General features: G+C 45.4%; 1 protein-coding gene across 1 annotated transcript in view; it reads right to left on the reverse strand.

Moving 5' to 3' along the window:
- The window catches only part of Npl4 (nuclear protein localization 4), a 204879-nt gene that overhangs the window by 1791 nt on the left and 184666 nt on the right, over positions 1-18422 (reverse strand). The window contains exons 8-9 of the mRNA XM_080283672.1: positions 17186-17331; positions 7899-8037 (exon numbers count right to left, since the gene is read on the reverse strand). Of these exons, the coding sequence (XP_080139798.1) occupies positions 7899-8037; positions 17186-17331 (285 nt within the window). The remainder of the gene's footprint in view (positions 1-7898; positions 8038-17185; positions 17332-18422) is intronic.

The following is an 18422-nucleotide window of genomic DNA, read 5'->3' on the forward strand; positions in this document are numbered from 1 at the left end:
ATCAGCAGGCAGCCAAGACTGATGCATGCATGTTGGAGCCATCATAAACAAAATTAGTACTGTGACAGAGAAAGTAAGAGAGATATCAGAAGTCCTAGTGAATAATGAAAAGGGTGGCTTTAGGAGTGGCTAAGGATGTGTGGATCAAATATTTGCAGTAAGACAGATAGTGGAGAAGGCTTGTGAGAAGGATTATAAGATGTTTATGGCACTCTTGGATCTGGAGAGGGGGATGGCATTGGTAATGAATGGTAATGGATGGAATATCTCAAACTTGTTGTATGCTGATGTTGCAGTACTGCTTGCAAATACCGAACAAGAAATTGGTAGACTAGTGCAGAGTTTTGCTGAGGTCTGTGAGCATCATGCCTTGAGAGTAAATGTAGAAAAGAGTAAAGTCATGGTTATTGAGAGAGAAGGTGACTCCCAGTGAGATGTTACAGTGAATGGAGAGAGAGACTGGAATTGGTGAAAGAGTTCAAATACCTGGGTACAGTGACAGAAATGAAAGGAAAATGTGCAAAAGAAGTGGAAAGTAGAGTGACACAAGAAAGGAAAGTAGGTGGTGCAATGAAGGCTTTGATAAGAAACAAAGGCTTGAGTGTTGCTGATCCACGAGGCTTACATGAAGGAGTGTTAGTGCCAACTTTAACACATGGATGTGAGACTATGGTGTGGCATGAAAATGAAATGTCAGGAGTGACAGCAGTGGAGATGGGACTGGTGAGGAATGTGTGTCGAGTACTGCGAGTGGATAGGATACGAAATAATGTGATTCGTGAAAGATGTGGAATGAGGAAGTCTTTGGACACCAGAATTGAAGAAAGTGTACTGAGATTGTATGGTCATGTGCAGAGAATGGATAACAGAGAGGTGAAAAAGGTTTATGAGCAAAATTTGAAGGAGGGAGGAGGTGAGGTAGGCCAAAGAGAGGGTGGAGGGATATGGTGGATGAGTGTGTGAGGAAGAGAGGTTTGGAAGTCAATAAGCCAAAGGGACTGACAAGAGATCACGCCGGCTGCATGAATATTGTGAGGAGAAGCGCATGATCAGGGATATGGCACCTCTTTTTTTAACGAGACAGCATCTGGACTGACTCTGTCAGATACATTTATGTGAAGCTACAGAACGTGGTGAATGTTTTTGGCATATCAGATCGAGCCCGGGGGCTTGAATGGTGTGTGAATGGAAGTATGGCCCATTGGATTGGGCAAATTGGGGCTGTCTGGACAGTGCTACTCCTCACCCTGCCTTAGGGTGGGAAAGGAGGTCCAGATGATGATGATGATGATGAATTCAGCCAAGCCCTACACTGAATAAAGCGAGACGTCGGATACTGCATAGTAACCTCCAATGGCTCAACATTCCACAATGAGCTGGATATTGTATTACCAGCTGTCTTGACCCTCTATCCTAAAATTTTTCCCATCAATAAAAGATGAAAACTAAAAATAAAATAAAATAATGATAAAGTACAGTACAGTGATAGCCCGATGATCTGGGCTATATAGTGTGAAGTAGTTCGAATTCACAATTAATCCGGCGGAAACAACACAAGCACTGTTAGACTGATTTATTAATGGAATATATTATTGTTTGTCATACTTTCTCATTCACACATACACACAAGAATGAACAAAAGAATGAGCAAAGAACAGCATCTCTCTGGTGGTGGCTTCCCTTCCTTATCAATTACCTCACCAAATCTCATCCCAACACCCTCGGGAGCAGGAGGCGTGGGTGGGGGGTAGCCTCACTCCCTCTTATGCATGGCTTGCTTGCTAGCAACTGGACACTCACTGTTTAAATGGGAGGTATCATATGGATAATTTTATGTATTCTTCTACCACTGTATCATTGGGTGACAGCCTGGATATGCCAAAAATTGGATGTTCCGAACATGGATAATTGAGCTTTCACTGTAATACAGTAATACAGCACTGACTGGCTGCTGCTTACGAGCTGCTTGATACTCCAACGCCGGTTATTGCATAATTTTGCCGGGTATTGCTTTTATCAGAGAAGCGTCAACGGCACTGGACATTGCATTGGGCTGGATATTGCAACAACAGATAATTGGGAATTTTACTGTATACAGTAATCTTCCCATTATCCACTGTAATACAGCCAAAGGCATGTCCGGAAAGTGGGCCCCTGCCTCCTGGACTGCTACTTATGGACCCTAACCCAGCCTAACTCAGAAAACCACCTACATAACTCCCTACCAGACCTGCATAGCACCTATTTAAGGCCCTAATCACATAAACAGGGGACAGAAAGCATGAAATAAATGAAAAGGAACCAAGGAATAAGGATTTGGAGGTGAGTATGGAAAATACTGTACAGTATTAAGCAGTATCCAGGGCACTTACAACAAGTCCGTGGCAATCGCGATGAATAACCCGCCCCCTCTCAGACTCTGACAGTAATAAGGTGCACCTGATGCACCTACGGTAATCCAGTGTTGCACTGCACTTAACCCCTTCTTTACTGACCCCTCCCCCCATTGTAAACAGTACGTTTATCCCTCATACTGACCTGACACTTCTCCCTCCTGTAATGTGAGGGGTAGTGAATGTTTTTTTTGCCACGTCCAAACTACCGGTATTCACTCCTTGTGATTTGCTTGTATACTGATCACATAAACCCAGCATGATGTTGCTGTTGTTAAAAAAAGGTGATAAAATAACCCAATATATAAGTTTACATGTCTTATAGTAAAGTATTGTTACCCAGGTAACTACCGTACAAACTGACTTGAAAAAAACGTCATGCACAGATGGATGGCTTCTTTACTTACCTTGTAAGCTGAGCATGAAGTGTGTGGACACATGTGACGGTGATGGTGACCTTGACCCACTAGTTGCCGAGAGTGTGGCGTCACTAAGCTCGCTACTAATTTCCTCCTCCTTCTCACTCACATCAACCTCGCTATCATTTTCAGGATCACAGTCATCATCAGTCATCTACTGACACATCAGACACTGTTGCATCATCTGATACATCTAAATAAGTATCCTCACTATCAGAATCTGCCAGAGATACCATGCGAAAAAAATATCCCGTACACCCTTCTCTCGTGGTCAAGTGCTTGGTAACTGACTCTCTCAGGCAGGCCAAGGGGTGTAAATTTTGCCGTATGTCAGCAGAAAATATAGTATGATATCTGTAGCAGAAATTATAAATAAAATAATGACAGGTCTAAAAGAGGTTACATCACAGATGAGTGAGCTAGCCATTGGTGCCACCGCAACTCAGTCATGACATATCTTATGATGTAAGAATTCATCAGAACTTCATCAGTCCTTGTTGTCAAAACACAGAGCTGTTGCTATCACAAGGTCCTCAGAAACAGCCTTATTGGGCTACCCTGAGGCCCATAAGCTGCCATTCATTGGAGGGTATACCAGCGTACCACGGATGCGGTTCCGGTGTCTCACGATGTTTACAAGAGATGTCTGGGGGTGCATCAAAACACATTTCCGGTAAAGAAGGGGTTAATCATTTGCACTGTGAACTCACAAGTCTTAACACTGCACATTCTTTTCTCACTTGCACTCTACTTGACTCTCACCATTTTTGCATTCTGCATTGCCTTGAAGCCTTTTCACTCTGAATTCTAATTTCTTGACACTGTGCATTCTTTTCTCACTTGCGCTTGACTCTCAACAATGTTGCACTCTGCACTTAAGTCTTTGCACTCTGAATTCTAATTTTTTAACACTGTGCATTATGTTCTTTACACTGCACAACACTGTAAGTTCCCGTGTGGTCTAGCGGCGAGCTTTTGCTGTATATTCAGAGTCCGAGAGTAGATGGTGATGGACTACCCACTGCAGACGACTCCAAAGACAGGCGTAAACTCATGTCCAGTGGCGACTCCACCATGGTCGATGTGCTGGGCTGTGGCTCGGAGGTGGAAGGCCCGTCCTGGGGAGGCAGTGGTGTGGGGCCAGGGCTTGGCACAGCAGGGGTCACGGGCCTGAAGAAAGTGTCAGTGACTGATTAACATGTGGAACAGCGATTCTGGTGATTGATGATGCGCAGCCTGAAAGTGTGCACTTCCTCCACAAGTCCCAAGGGCCCCATCTCCCAGTCACAATCTGGGTGTTCCAGGTAGTCGAGAATGAACTCGACATGCTCCCGGAGTGCGCTCAGCTTGGGGATAGCTGGACTAGTGGTATACTGAGAGGAGTCTGCATCATCGTCGCTGTCCTCGGTGGAATCTTCAAGCTGGGTACTGGTACCAGCACCTGAAGATGCGATCTCAATATCAGACATGATCTGATACTCAGGATCACCCTCGTCGTCATCCAACCACTCACGCACATCGTCCACATCAACATCGTCGCCAGCTGCACAAAGACATGCACGGAAGTCATCCATGTCAAAACATAGAAAGTCATGCACCACATCGGCTATGAGAAGCATACATGACCAACCACTTTCCAGAGTCTTGACAAAGACTTCCCTCTTTGCACTGGCCCAGTTGTAGATGGATGACTTGATGCTGTAGCGGCAAATATTTTCCACAGTCTGCTGCCCTCGCATGTCCAGTCCCTCCCTGCGCTCATCCTCGTCCTCGAGAACAACCATCACCTCTTCCAGGAACTTCCAACGGTACAGCCTCATCGTTGCCACGATCATTCCTTGGTCCATAGGTTGGATGAGAGCAGCCGTATTAAGTGGCAAAAACATGCACCTAATGCAGCCATTCTCAGCCACCAACTCCTTGTCAGACAGATGCGAAGGTGCATTACCCAGAAGAAGGAGGGCCTTTACCTGCTCGCGCAGGATTCCCAGTGCGTTTGTCTGGTAATGGATGACCTCCTTGACGAAGTGGTGGTGAAACCAGTCTTTGAAGATCTTGGCTGTAAACCAGGTCTTCGCAGAATGGTACCAAACAACAGGAAGGAAGATCTTGGCTGTGAACCAGGCCTTCACAGAATGGTACCAAACGACAGGAAGAATATCCATCACCCCACAAAGACACTGAGGCTGCTTTGCACGGCCAACAATAACGGGCTTGGGCCGGAGCATGCCGTTAGCACTGGCACAACACAAAGCAGATATCTGTTGCTTGCAAAGCATGCGGCCAGGTACATGCTTCTCCATCTCCTCTGCTAGAGTGTTCATTGGAATCGAGCAATAGAACAGACCAGTTTTGTCAGCATTGTAAACTTGACTGAGAGTGAGGCCCTCTCTGTCAATCAAGCCCTTCACCTTCTGCCGAAACTCCTCTACTCCCTCCTTGTTGGTGTCCAGGGCTTCGCCATGGGCCTTACGGTTGGCAACGCCATGCCATAACTTGAAAGTAAGAAGCCAACCCTCGAATGCTTTGAAGTCTGGGGTGTTGTGTAACCTTCCGAACTTCTCAGCAGCAGCCTTCAACTCCGTACCACGCACAGTCACACCAACAGCACGCTGCTGTCAGTACCAAATCAGCGTGGAGCAGTCGATTTCTGCAACCTGGGAGGGTGCATAACCTTCCTCTCCACGCTGCTTTTGGTCTTCGATGCGGAGTCAGCCATATACTGGGTAAGCTTGTCCCGGGATCTCTTGATATCAAACAATGTACAGCGGGCCAGGTTGAATTCACGAAGGATGATTGACGTCGACCATCCCGCCTCCACCTTGTCCAATATCTCCCTCTTCCTCTCCAGAGTCAAAACCACTTGGGCGGCGGGGCCATCATCACACGCACGAGGAAGAGCAAGGATGTCCGCAGGATTTTTTGTGAGGGGGGCAAAATAAAAGAAATTATACATATATGTGCAGTTATATCAAAATACACACTCTCCAAATAGGCATAGAAATATACTGACATGAGTTACATGACTTACATCAAATGCACAGAGTGAAGAATGCATGAATCGTCTCAAATCTCTCAATAATCCTTGAACAACTGAAGCCCTTTGGAATTCCAAGGGGGGGGGGGGCAACTCCCCCCCCCCTCCGGACACCCATGAGGAAGAGGTAGGAGAGGAACTGCAGGGCCTATGGATGAGCGGAAAGTGGGGAGGAGGCAGCGTTGCCCTGCCGGACGTCAGCGGAACTACACGGCAAAACATAGCTGGTCCACACCACGCGCCAAGTTCAAGTTACTTTTTTGGGGTGGGGTGGGGTGGGGGGGCAGGGGGGAGGGGGGGGGGCAATTTTGGGGTTACAAAGTCCCAGGCCCAAAATGTCCAGGTAGTGGGCAGATTACTGTACTGTTAAATAATTTCTCTTTGTATTACGAGGCTTTCTTTTGTTTCAAACATTCTCTCTGTCACTACCTTCCCTTATTCTGTCCACATGTCTATACTACCCAAGAATGCTTTTCTTCAACCATTTCACAATACAGGTAGCTTGCTGCACATCCTGTTCTTTCCCAGTACCATAACTTTCATATACAGTATCTTTCTTCTGCATAATCCATCTATAATTCTTAACCAAAGTGCTGCTTGTAACTTCTTTCAAGCAATTACATCATGACATTTTTATTTGTACTAATTCAAGGTGATTTTATACGTGCTGCTTGTAACTTCTTTCAAGCAATTACATCATGACATTTTTATTTGTACTAATTCAAGGTGATTTTATACAAGTTAGGGGAGGTCTCTCATACTGGAGTTAGAAGGAATCTTCAATAAACCCTTCAATATGATGGTGTCTATTCAATTCTGTTCTCTCTACTGCCAGAATATTTATCTAAGTGTAGCTCTCTTGCAGTGAAGGTCAAGATGAAATGTATCTTCTCTATACACACTTCTACATGTAGGTGTATTTCTTCCAATAGGGAACCTTCTTTGTTAATGTAAAAACATAAAAAACATATCACATGCCACAAAAATAACACATTTCATGCTGCTCATCTAGAGATCAGCAAGAACAAAATAACTCACAACCTGCTGTTCATGTTCCATATAATAAGGAACACAAGAAGAGGAACAAGCAGACAGAGCGATATCTAAGACTGCCCTTACTGGCTGAAGAAACATAGAGCTGCAAAGTTTCTCAAATGATGATTGCAGAAGTAACATTAACCTTTTGCAGACTGTGAATGAATTTCATCTGACAGTGGCTGACATGTAAAACAGTGTGGCTGTGTATGAGATTTGGGTTGGCTCTTGTAGTAGCCATTAGGGCTGGAAGTAAGACTGGGTACAAAAACACTCAGACTGACACCATTATATCCTTGGGAGAAATGGAATGTACCTTATTTTTTATTATTTTTAATTCCTATTTTATTTTTTTATTTATAGTATTTTTATTCATTTATTTATTTATTTTTTTAAGCAACGTTGGGTCTGGTTAGTACTTGGATGGGTGACCGCCTGGGAACACCAGATGCTGTTGGCATCCCTACGTCAAGTGGGGTTGGTGGAGGATTAGTGCCCCTCCCTGTAAAACAATTAACTCTAAGCCCTTGGCCACCCCGTGTGGGATACATGGCGTCTGGCAATGAAATACTGAAATACTGATTTTTATTCATTTATTTATTTATTTTTTTGTCCCAAGTGGGGCAATAGTGTCCAAGGAATAGTGAAACAACCAAATGTGCTCTTCCATGAAGTATACAGTTCCTAAACATTACTTCAAACTATATGGACACTGACTGTTAGTCCTGAATACAGCATAACACTGACAGAATATCAGCAGTTTACAAATATACAAGTGTGAAGTGACTGGGAGCTAAACAAGAGGGAGAACATGAGGTGGAAGATAACTGTGATTATATACAGGAAGATGAAATAAAGTATAACTAAGACCTGCAGTTAGGATCAAACTGCACAGATATCTCTCTTGTGGCCATCCTAGACATCATAACTGGATACAGCATCAAGTAACAAACAGATAACTACTTATCTGTACTGTAAGATTTGCCTGGAATATTTTAGTACTACAATACTCACCCTGAGTGGCAGCATGTCCATGGTTGCAATGTATATGAGGACATGTAAATCAGACATAGCTTCCAGGAACTGATCATTGCTGAACTTGCTAAGATAAGAGGCTAAGGCGCTGAAGTCCTGCAGGTGACCCTCTACCATTCTGTAAGAAATGGGTTATGAGAATTACTAAATTTTTAAAGTGGAATGTGGCATATATATATAGATACATATATATATATATAGTAGGTGATGGCACTCACCATCCACTCACTCGATGTAGTGCTGCTGTTGGGTGTCTGCCCTTTCCTCTCCTCCATCCTCTTCTGTCTTCCTTTCCTTCATTCTTTCCTTGTCCTTCTGCCTACGGGTAACTTTACACTCCCTCTTCTGTCTTTCTTTCCTTCATTCTTTCCTCTTCCTTCTGCCTGTGGATGACTCTACACTGAGTGACAAGTCAAATGGCTTCCTGTACACAAGGAAACCATTTACTATGCTGGGTGGTTACCATACAACCAAATTTTGGCGCCTGGTGGTTTAGTGGGTAATTACTGCGCTCCAATCGGATTGAGCCGGTGAAGGTTTATATACAAGGGAAGGTTGGGGTTGATTGCTCATGTAATGCCACTCAGGGATGAGTGAGGCTGGTCACTCTCATCTTAAATGTCGGGACCAACTGCCTAGCCCCGGGCCCCTATGCTCCTCATGGGGAAAAGTAGGACTGGATGATGGATGGATGGATATATATATATATATATTTTTATGCGAGGAAGAAGGAACCAAAGGCCATGAGCCCGCAATAACAGTTCCCGCCAAGAGAAAAACAAAATACAATAGAGAGCCAAATTCAAGATCCGATCACTTCAAGATGCCTAGACACACTGCGTTTGAAAGACTGGAGATCATAGGCAGCAGGAAATACGGAAACAGGGAGACAGTTCCAGAGTTGACCTGTTGCATAAATGAAGGACTGGGAGTAACGGTTAACTCTTGCATTAGAGAGTTGGACAGAAGAGGGATGAGAGTTTGCTGCTAGATGGGTGCTACGCGCCTGTCGTAGAGGTGGAGGAATGCATGCAGACAGTTCAGAGGAGCAGTGACCATTAAAGTAGTGATAGAAAAGAGATAAAGATGCAACAGTGCGGTGAAGAGACAGAGGTTGAAGGGAGTCAGTAAGAGCAGGAGAGTTAATGAGACGAAAAGCCTTTGACTTCACCCCATTGAGAAGAGCTGTATGTGGGGAGCCACCCCACACATTAGAGTTGTACTCCACACAGGGGCGGATAAAACCCCTGTATACAGTCAACAATTGTACGGGGGTAAAGAAAAAACGGAGTCGGCTTAGTGCACCTAATCTCTTCGAAGCAGATTTTACGAGAGATTCTATCCTTCATTCTTTCCTTGTCCTTCTGCCTAAGGGTGACTTTACACTCCCTCTTCTGTCTTTCTTTCCTTCATTCTTTCCTTTTCCTTCTGCCTGTGGGTGACTCTACACTGAGTGACAAGCCAAATGGTTTCCTGTACACCAGGAAACCATTTACTATGCTGGGTGGAAACCATATAACCAAATTTTGGCACCTGGTAGTTTAGTGGGTAATTATTGCGCTCCAGTTGGATTGAGCCGGTGAAGATTTATATCCAAGGGGTGGTTGGGGTTGACTGCTCATGTAATGCCACTCAGGGATGAGTGAGGCTGGTCACTCTCATCTTAAATGTCGAGACCAACTGCCTAACCCCGGGCTCTTATGCTCCTCTTGGGGCAATGTAGGATTGGATGTTGGCTGGATGTAATATGATCTTTCCAAGACAAGTTCCAAGTAACTGAAACCCTAAGCATCTTCAAGGATGATGCAGGATTAAGCTGAATATTATTAAACATTAGTGGGTATACCTGTGGAAGATTTTGTCGGGTTGATAGGTGTAAAAACTGAGTCTTAGATGCATTAAAAACAACAAGATTATTTTTACCCCAATCAGAGATACAAGCCAAGTTAGACATTAGGTGTACCATAGCCTCATCCCTTGTTTGTTGAAGTAACTGCCGAGATAGGCACTGCGGGAACCGAATGGAAAGGTGAAGGGTGGAGTCATCAGTGTATGAGTGGATAAGGTTACATGTACAGCTTAGAAGGCCATTGATGAATAAAAGGAAGAGAGTTGGTGATAGGACAGAGCCCTGAGGAACACCACTGTTGATAGATCTAGGAGAAGAACGATGGCCGTCTACAACAGCGGCTATAGAACGACCAGAAAGGAAGCTTGCGATGAAGGCACAGATAGAAGGATAGAAACCGTAAGAGGGCAGTTTGGAAATTAAAGATTTATGCCAGACTCGATCAAAAGCCTTTGAGATGTCAAGTGCAATGGCAAAGCTTTCGCCAAACTCCCGAAAGGAGGATGACCAGGAGTCTGAAAGGTAGGTGAGAAGATCGCCAATGGAGCGTCCCTGACGGAACCCGTACTGACGATCAGAAAGAAGATTGTGATAGGAAAGATGCCTTAAAATTTTTCTATTGAGAATTGACTCAAAAACTTTTGAAATACAAGACGTTAAAGCAATTGGACGATACTTGTAGGGTTGGGAGTGGTCACCCTTCTTTGGGGCTGGCTGAATGAGAGCAAACTTCCAGCAAGAAGGAAAGGTACAAGTTGACAGACAAAGGCGAAAGAGTTTGCCTAGGCAGGGTGTAAGCACAGAAGCACAGTTCTTGAGAACAACAGGAGGGACTCCATCAGGCCCATATGCAGTACATATATATAGAAGCCTCCGTGATACTGTGGCAAAGTGTGCGTTTTCATACACTGAAGGACGAGGGTTCGCGCCCCACCAGGGTAATAAACTCAACACAAGACACGAATGGTTCACCACAAACAGGCTCAAAATAGCCCCAGCCAAATCTACAGTGACTCTTCTCACAAACTGGACAGCAGAACACAGTCACATCCCACACCTCACCATAAACAACACTCCCCTACCATACACACACACACACACACACACACACACACACACACACACACACACACACACACACACACACACAAAATCCTTGGTGTAACATACAATACATCAATGTCATTTAAACAACACATCATAAACATTAAAAATAAAATAACACCAAGACTCAATGCCTTGAGGTCACTTGCCCATACAAAATTCGGACACAACAAAGAAACCACCACCACAGTATACAAACAATACATACTTTCAGTGATGAATTATGCAAGCCCTGCCTGGGCTTCAAACCTCACCAAAACACACTACAACACTCTACAGACTATACAGAACTAGGCCCTAAAAATAATCACAGGCTGCACAGCAACTACACCCACAGACCACCTACATCAAGAAACCAAAGTCCTCAAAGTCAAGGATCACCTAGACATGAGAGGCACCCAGTTTCTTGCTGCAACCTCCACAAACCCACAACATCCACTACAGTACATGGCAGCACATCCACCCTCACCAAGGAACATCAAAACAACACCCAGCACACGATACCATACACAAATACCGTCATCTCTCCCCCCTCGCCCACCTCAGACCAGCTTCCAGAAGCATATCCACACTCAGATCACTCGCCGCTCCATTCAGCCACTTAAAGACAACACACAGCTGCATGCACGGCCTCCTGACATCCACCCTTCTGAATCCTATCTTCCTCGTGAGGACGGTCCACCTGGCCAGGCTGAGATGTGGGCACCATCCAGCCCTCTTAAGCTACGAAAAGAGGCTGGATGACTCCATCGCTGATGCCTGTCCAGGTTGCAACACAGCACCCCATACTATTAAGCACATTATGGAAGACTGCATTGCACACAATCACCTATGCCAACAACACAACATACATTCTTTGAGAGCTCTGTGGGAAAGCCCGGTCTCGGCCATGGCCTTCCTAAGGGGCTCGGGGCTGTTCGGCCAGACTGCCTAGGGAACAATTACTACTACTACTACTTTGGGAGCGTTCTTCTGGCCACGTACTACTTTGGCGGACGCAAGGGGTGCTGTGGTTGAACCAGTGTCGCTAACTATAATGAATGCTTGCACCCAGCCGGCTTGTGTGGGCCGATTACACTTGGTTCACAGACTACAAACACATCCAAAGCCACTCCAACACTACAATTACACTTACAAGCACTTCTCACCCTACATACAATCTCTACCAGACAGCCTAAGCCACTTGGTAGAGATACATTGGCTGTATCATCCCCACTTCGGTCGGGATAGGCCGGTCCTGCAGTGGACACTCAATCGGCTGATGAGATGAGATATATATATAGTATATATATATATATATATATATATATATATATATAATCCATCCATCATCCAATCTTACATTGTCCCATGAGGAGTGTAGGAGCCCAGGGCTAGGCAGGTTGGTCCTGACATTTAAGATGAGTGACCAGCCTCACTCATCCCTGAGTGGCATTACGTGAGCAATAAACTCCAACCACCCCCTGGATATAAACCTTAGCCGGCTCAATCCGACTGGAGTGCAATAATTACCCACTAAACCACCAGGCACCAAAATTTACCACCCAGCTTAGTAAATGGTTTCCTGGTGTACAGGAGACCATTTGGCTTGTAACTCAGTGTAGGGCCACCCACAGGCAGAAGGAAGAGGGAAGAATGGAAGAAAAAAAAGACAGAAGAGTGTAAAGTCACCTGTGGGGAGAAGGAAGAGGAAAGAATGAACGAAAGAAAGAGAGAAGAGGGAGTGTAAAGTCACCCGAAGGATGAGGAAAGACTGAAGGAAAGAAAGACAGAAGAGGACGGAAAGAAAGAAGGATGGAGGCGAGGAAAGGGCAGACACCCGAGAACAGCACTACATCGAGTGAGTTCATAAACCCTCGATATAATGAACTAATTGGGGGGAGGGGTGGGTCGCTATATACGAAAGTTCGCTATATCTGAGGGTTTTGGTATTTCCAAGGGATTACCGAACGCAGTTCGCTATATCAGGGGAGTCGTTCGGTCCTACGTGCTCAAACATACCCTAATCTAACTCTATGAAGTTTTACATGGACAATTCAGTGGTCTATAAAGTTGTACATGTAAATACAATACTGTATGAAGCTGTACATATAAATACAATACTTAGAATAAGAATACAGTACAGGCATATCCCGGTTTAATGATCTAATTAGTTAGGTAAAACCCCATCGTTAGGCAAGGTATCGTATATCGGGGTACATTTAACAAGTATTTCAATGTGGACTGTTTATCAGCCTTGGGTTTCCCCCCAAATCAAGTCTTAAAGCTACCCAGATGTGCCCAAAAACAGGTTTAAAGGCAATCTAAATGGCTTAACAGCTGTCAAGGAAGCTAACCCAAGCCTAACATCTGTAAAAACTCACTAAAAGGAACAAATAAAGCCTGAAAATCAGAAGGAATAGGTTAGAAAATATCAAACACCTCTCACCACTTACTTCTTTTAAGTCCGTGTCCAGTCCCTGTCATCATCCTTGCTATCCCTCCCAAGGCTAAGGGAAACGTGGTGCTCCCCAACACTCAATTCTCCTCCTCAAAGCCCTCAAACCCGATCTCCAGGGGAGGATCAGAGGGGGGTGGCGATGGAATGTGATGCGATGACTCAGGCAGAGGCAATGGAGTGTGGTGCGATGACTCAGGGGGAGACAATGGGGTGTAATGCACTGGCTCAGGCGGTGGCGATGTGGTGCGATGTGATGGTTCTAGGGGTGATGATGGATTGTGATGCGATGACAGAAGAGGTGGTGAGGAAGACAGCTGCAATGTCCAATGAGGTGGCAAGGGAGACCGCTGCGATGAATGATGAGGTAGTGACGGAGTCTGTTGCGGTGGCTCTTGTCGTGGCAAGGAGACAGAGACCGAGGCTGAAGTGGTGTGGGAGATGGAGGCCGGGACAAGGAAGGCAGCAATGGAGTGGCAGAGTGCCATAGTGGAGACACAGGTGATATGGGAGATGGCGATCGGCTGGAGGTTAGGCCCAGTGCAACAGGCCGAGCATGTCCTCGGCGGGAGGTGTCCCTCGGTGTTTCTCTGCTGGTTGAAGGTTGGGGAGATGCTCTGCTGGTTGAAGGCTGGGGAGATGCTCTTCTAGTTGAGGCCTGAGGAGATGCTCTTCTAGTTGAGGCCTGGGGAGATGCTCTGCTGGTCAAGGGCTGGCGAGATCCTGTGTGATTTGCTGGCCTGGTGGGGGCCAGCTTAACCCGTTAACTGTGCATGGCAGTTTTTTGGAGATGTTCGTGGTGCGCAGACATAGGGGTAAAAATGAAATTTCCCGGAGACCAAATTTTGTCTTAGGAATTGAGAGAACACATGCCAAAGTATATAGTAACGAAATATTAGCTCAATATTTACCTTGGTAAAGCCATGGATGAACATCGAAGTGTCTGATTCCCTATTGAAATGTATGGTTTTCGGTTTCTTTTTCGGTTTCGGTTTCAGTTTTGAAGGCTCAAACATGCTTGCATGGGTCGACCTTGGTCACCATGGCACTATATTCGAAATTCACCTGAGCAGCCAGGGCTGTATTGAGCAGTCGCACTCGGAACAGCCCAGGCTGTATAGAGCAGTTAACGGGTTAAAGAAGGCTGTGATCGTAGTCTGCCTGGCCGCTTTCTTCTCCTCCAACGTCAGTCTGTAGACTTTCAACCCCTCCTGGAGCCGATTAGCTGTGTCCCTGTTTTGTCCTGGGAGGGGGGTTAGTATCTCCTTCAGGATTTTGGTGTTGAGAGTTTGAACCTCAGGCACAACCTCCTCCTCCTCTGCCTCCTGGTGTGCCTGCTGCATCTCCATATTGAGAAGCTCCTCGTTGCTGAGCTCTTCCCTGTGGCTCTCGAGAATCTCCTCCATGTCATCCTCGTTGACCTCCCCGAAGCCCGCCTTGTGCAAGAGTGGACACACTCTGGCCACAGAGTCCACCACACACAGTTCATCATCACCTAGCTAACCTCGTCCCATGCAGCAGTTATATTCTCAAGGGCGTGGTGTGTTATACCATTTCCAAAACTGCTGCACTGTTGTCCTGTCATCACTGTCGCAGGCCCTTATCAACTGCTTCATCATGCGGCGGAGATACTAGGCCTTTAAAGGCTGCGATCACCCCTTGGTGCATCGGCTGCAGCAAAGACATGGTGTTGGGGAACAGGAACATCACCTCAGTATTGCTGGCCCATTCCTTCATCGCAGGTGGGTGGCTAGGCGCGTTATCCACCACCACGAGAAATCTGTTCACCAAATTTTCATGTGACGCATACCTCTTCAGCACACGAGAAAGGCATGAGTTGAAATATGACGAACAGATATCTGAAGTCAACCAAGCCCTCTTGTTCGACTTCGAGATAACCCCAAGGTTCTCCTTAACATACCCCACCAGAGCCCTGGGGTTTTTGGAGTGGTAGACTAGAAGCAGCTTCAACTTGAGGTCGCCCTCGGCATTGCCCCCCAGCAGCCGTGTCAGCCGGTCCTTCGAGACCTTGAATCCTGGTGTAAACCATTCCTCCGCTGCAAGATATGTCTTAGAGGACATTCTCTTCCAAAAGAGCCCAGTCTCATCAAAATTCAACACCTTCGCACTATAGCCACCCTCCGCAATGATGTGTTTCAGCTCGTCAGGAAACGCTGCCGCCGTCACCGTATCTGCACTCACTGCCTCACCGTACATCTTCATGTGGTGGAGACTTGCCCACCTCTTGAATCAGTCAAACCACCCATGGCTCGCTCGTCCCAGAGCGAGAGAGCATTTTTGCATATTGTGGCTTGGTTCATGGGTGCCTTGCACCAGTTCTGATCTTCCACCCATGTGCAGAGCATCAGGTCCAGCCCCTCCATCGCAGGTTCTCGCTGGCAGGTGATATGGGAGGCGGATAAGGTTGCAACCTCTCCAGCAGCAGCCTTAATGGCCTCCTTCTTTATGATGGTGGAGACAGTCGACTGGGCCAGGTGGAGAGCCAAGGCGATAGCACGTGCACCTTCGCCTTTGTCATGCCGCTTAAGGATTTCCAATTTCACCTCCAGTGACACAGTCTTACGTACATGCTTCACGGGAACATCACCAGCACCACCACTAGGAGACCACTTACCACCATCATTAGAGCCTCCACCAGCACCTCCACTTGCAGCACCCTTACCAGACATCATCACACTTATTTGGGCCCTAAATCACACAACATTGCGCTTCACACACGATTAGTATCATTACTCTACTCACGGCACTGCTCGAACACAGTTTGATCCACTACAATAGCAACTTGCGTAACGGTGGTGGTGCAACATGATACTGTACATGGCGGGCGAGCATGAGGGAGATCCTCACTCAGAGACGGCCGGTATGAGAAAAGTGATATGGGTGAGTGCGGGGTTAGCGATGGCTATGGGGCCTGTGCAAGTATTTCTGAGCATCCTGGGAGGCAGGCAGGCTCAGCTGGCTGCAGGAACGCACACAGTTCAAAATTTTGGCTCGTCATCTGTGGGCGCAACATCAGAGGGTCCATCGTTAAACTGGGGCCCGCCCATCAGGTATCGGGGCTTGCTGGTATTTGTAAGCCCATCACTAAGCTAGAGTATCGCATCTAGGGGTATTACTGTATTTATTGGTGCTAAATTAGTATGAAAAGCAGTAAATTATTATGAAAAGTGCTAGACCTAGCGCCAAGAGCGCCAAATTGGCAACTATGGGCGCACAGATGCCAGCAACAAGCTGGCAACCCCATTGTGGGCACCATCAGCATGTGTGTTGGAAGAGCAGAAAACTTTCGCAATGGGAGTAGTTATAAAAACCGCCGAAAGACCAGATGCTGAATGAGAGGACTTTTCCTGTATTTTGATTTTTTCCCACTTATTTTTGATGATTTTCAGATCTTATTTTTGGATTTAAGAGTTATAAACTACTTTTAGGCTTAGTTTACCTTGCTTTAAAGCTATTTGGGGCTTTAGGTGAGCTAGAAACTTGTTGTTGGACTCATTTGGGTGGTTTTTGGACTTGGTTGGGGGGAAGATCCCAATGCTCCCAAATGCATCCCTATACTTCATATGTTACAATGTCCCCGTTTAACGATACCCCGGCTCAACGATGGGCTTTTATCGAATGCATCTCATTGATAGAACAATGACGGCCTGTATATACATGTACTGTAACATATATATATGTACAGTATATATACACTCAGTAACATATATATATACACATACCTATATATATATATTTACCTATGGAAGATAGATGGTTATATATAGATATGCAGTATACAGATGGACACAGACAGATATAGATATACAGATCAACACATAGATACGATAGATTTTATGAGAATCAAAACATTACCTGTTTGCCACTGGGAAGTTGGCCTCATTGACCGCAAATGAATACACAGGCTCATTAGGAGTGGATACAGGACAATCTAAGAGCAGGTACTCCACAGGCAGGGGGCGTCCTAAGCGAACCACCTCATTATTATATTGATCTTTCTCCTGAAATGGGTTAATATAGCACTGTATTACTTTCATTTAGTCTCAACAGTTTTATTGCACATATGTATATGCTTAAGATTTCACATAGGTAAATATTCAATAAACTCATGATAGCAAAAACCAGGCACAGAAAAACCATTCCTCCTTCAGTTTTCACATCACTCTGGGGTTAAGAAGAGTTAAGTTTCCATTTTATATACAAGCTAACACTATCCTAACCTAAAGTAACACATTTGTGTGCAGTGGAGAGATCCAGAGTATGGTTTGCTTATCTCCCTAGAGTTAACATCATGGAAAACTGGAATCCTCAGATAAAAAATTTATCCTCTATCATCTTCTTGTGCATAATGTATACTGATGCTTGCAACTAAAGTGCTAGGCAGTAGTATCATCATATCCCTAAGGAAATATCCACCCAATCTAAATATTTTTGCTAGTTATCTTAACCTATTCTACTGAATGATACATTTTTCCTTTTCCTCCACCTATCACCAGATGATTTAACGCGTTACCCGCGTTTGGGCAATATGAGTTCTCTCCCAGGCCACGTTTCGCTTCAGAACGCTCTCCCACCATTATGCATGGAGCAATCACAGCGAAAGGAGGTACACTGCTTCACTGAGTCCCAGTGAGGGATATGCTTTCATAAAAGTAGTGTGTCACTGGTGGCCCAACACGTGGTATCCTGATATTTTTTTCTCGTATTGCATGTTGCACCAGCGGTGGATCACTGATACTACTTTGGCCCAGGTAGCATGGTCTCCGCTCACCCTTACCTGGCTCTTCCATTCTCTTTGGCTTGTTACCATCTCACTCTTTGTCATGAAGTTTCAGGTGGCACTTGGGTATTTAGGTAGTTGGAAATCAAAGGTCCAACACTACCTTTTTTATTATTATCTTGTTTCTTCTTCCTTTTTCCCCCTCCTACTCTCTTCACTGGCCTTCTGAAGGTTTTTGCATCACTGAGGACAGTGTTTCTTACAACCAAGCATCGTGACAGCTGGGTATGTCAAATGCCGTAACAGTGATTGGCAATATTCAGCTAAGGATAATTATATGTACCATAATTAATTATCAATTAAAATTAATTA

Source organism: Coenobita brevimanus, chromosome 98 (genome assembly GCF_032717465.1).
Source record: "Coenobita brevimanus isolate Jiangsu-jjx chromosome 98, ASM3271746v2, whole genome shotgun sequence".
Taxonomy (NCBI): domain Eukaryota; kingdom Metazoa; phylum Arthropoda; class Malacostraca; order Decapoda; family Coenobitidae; genus Coenobita; species Coenobita brevimanus.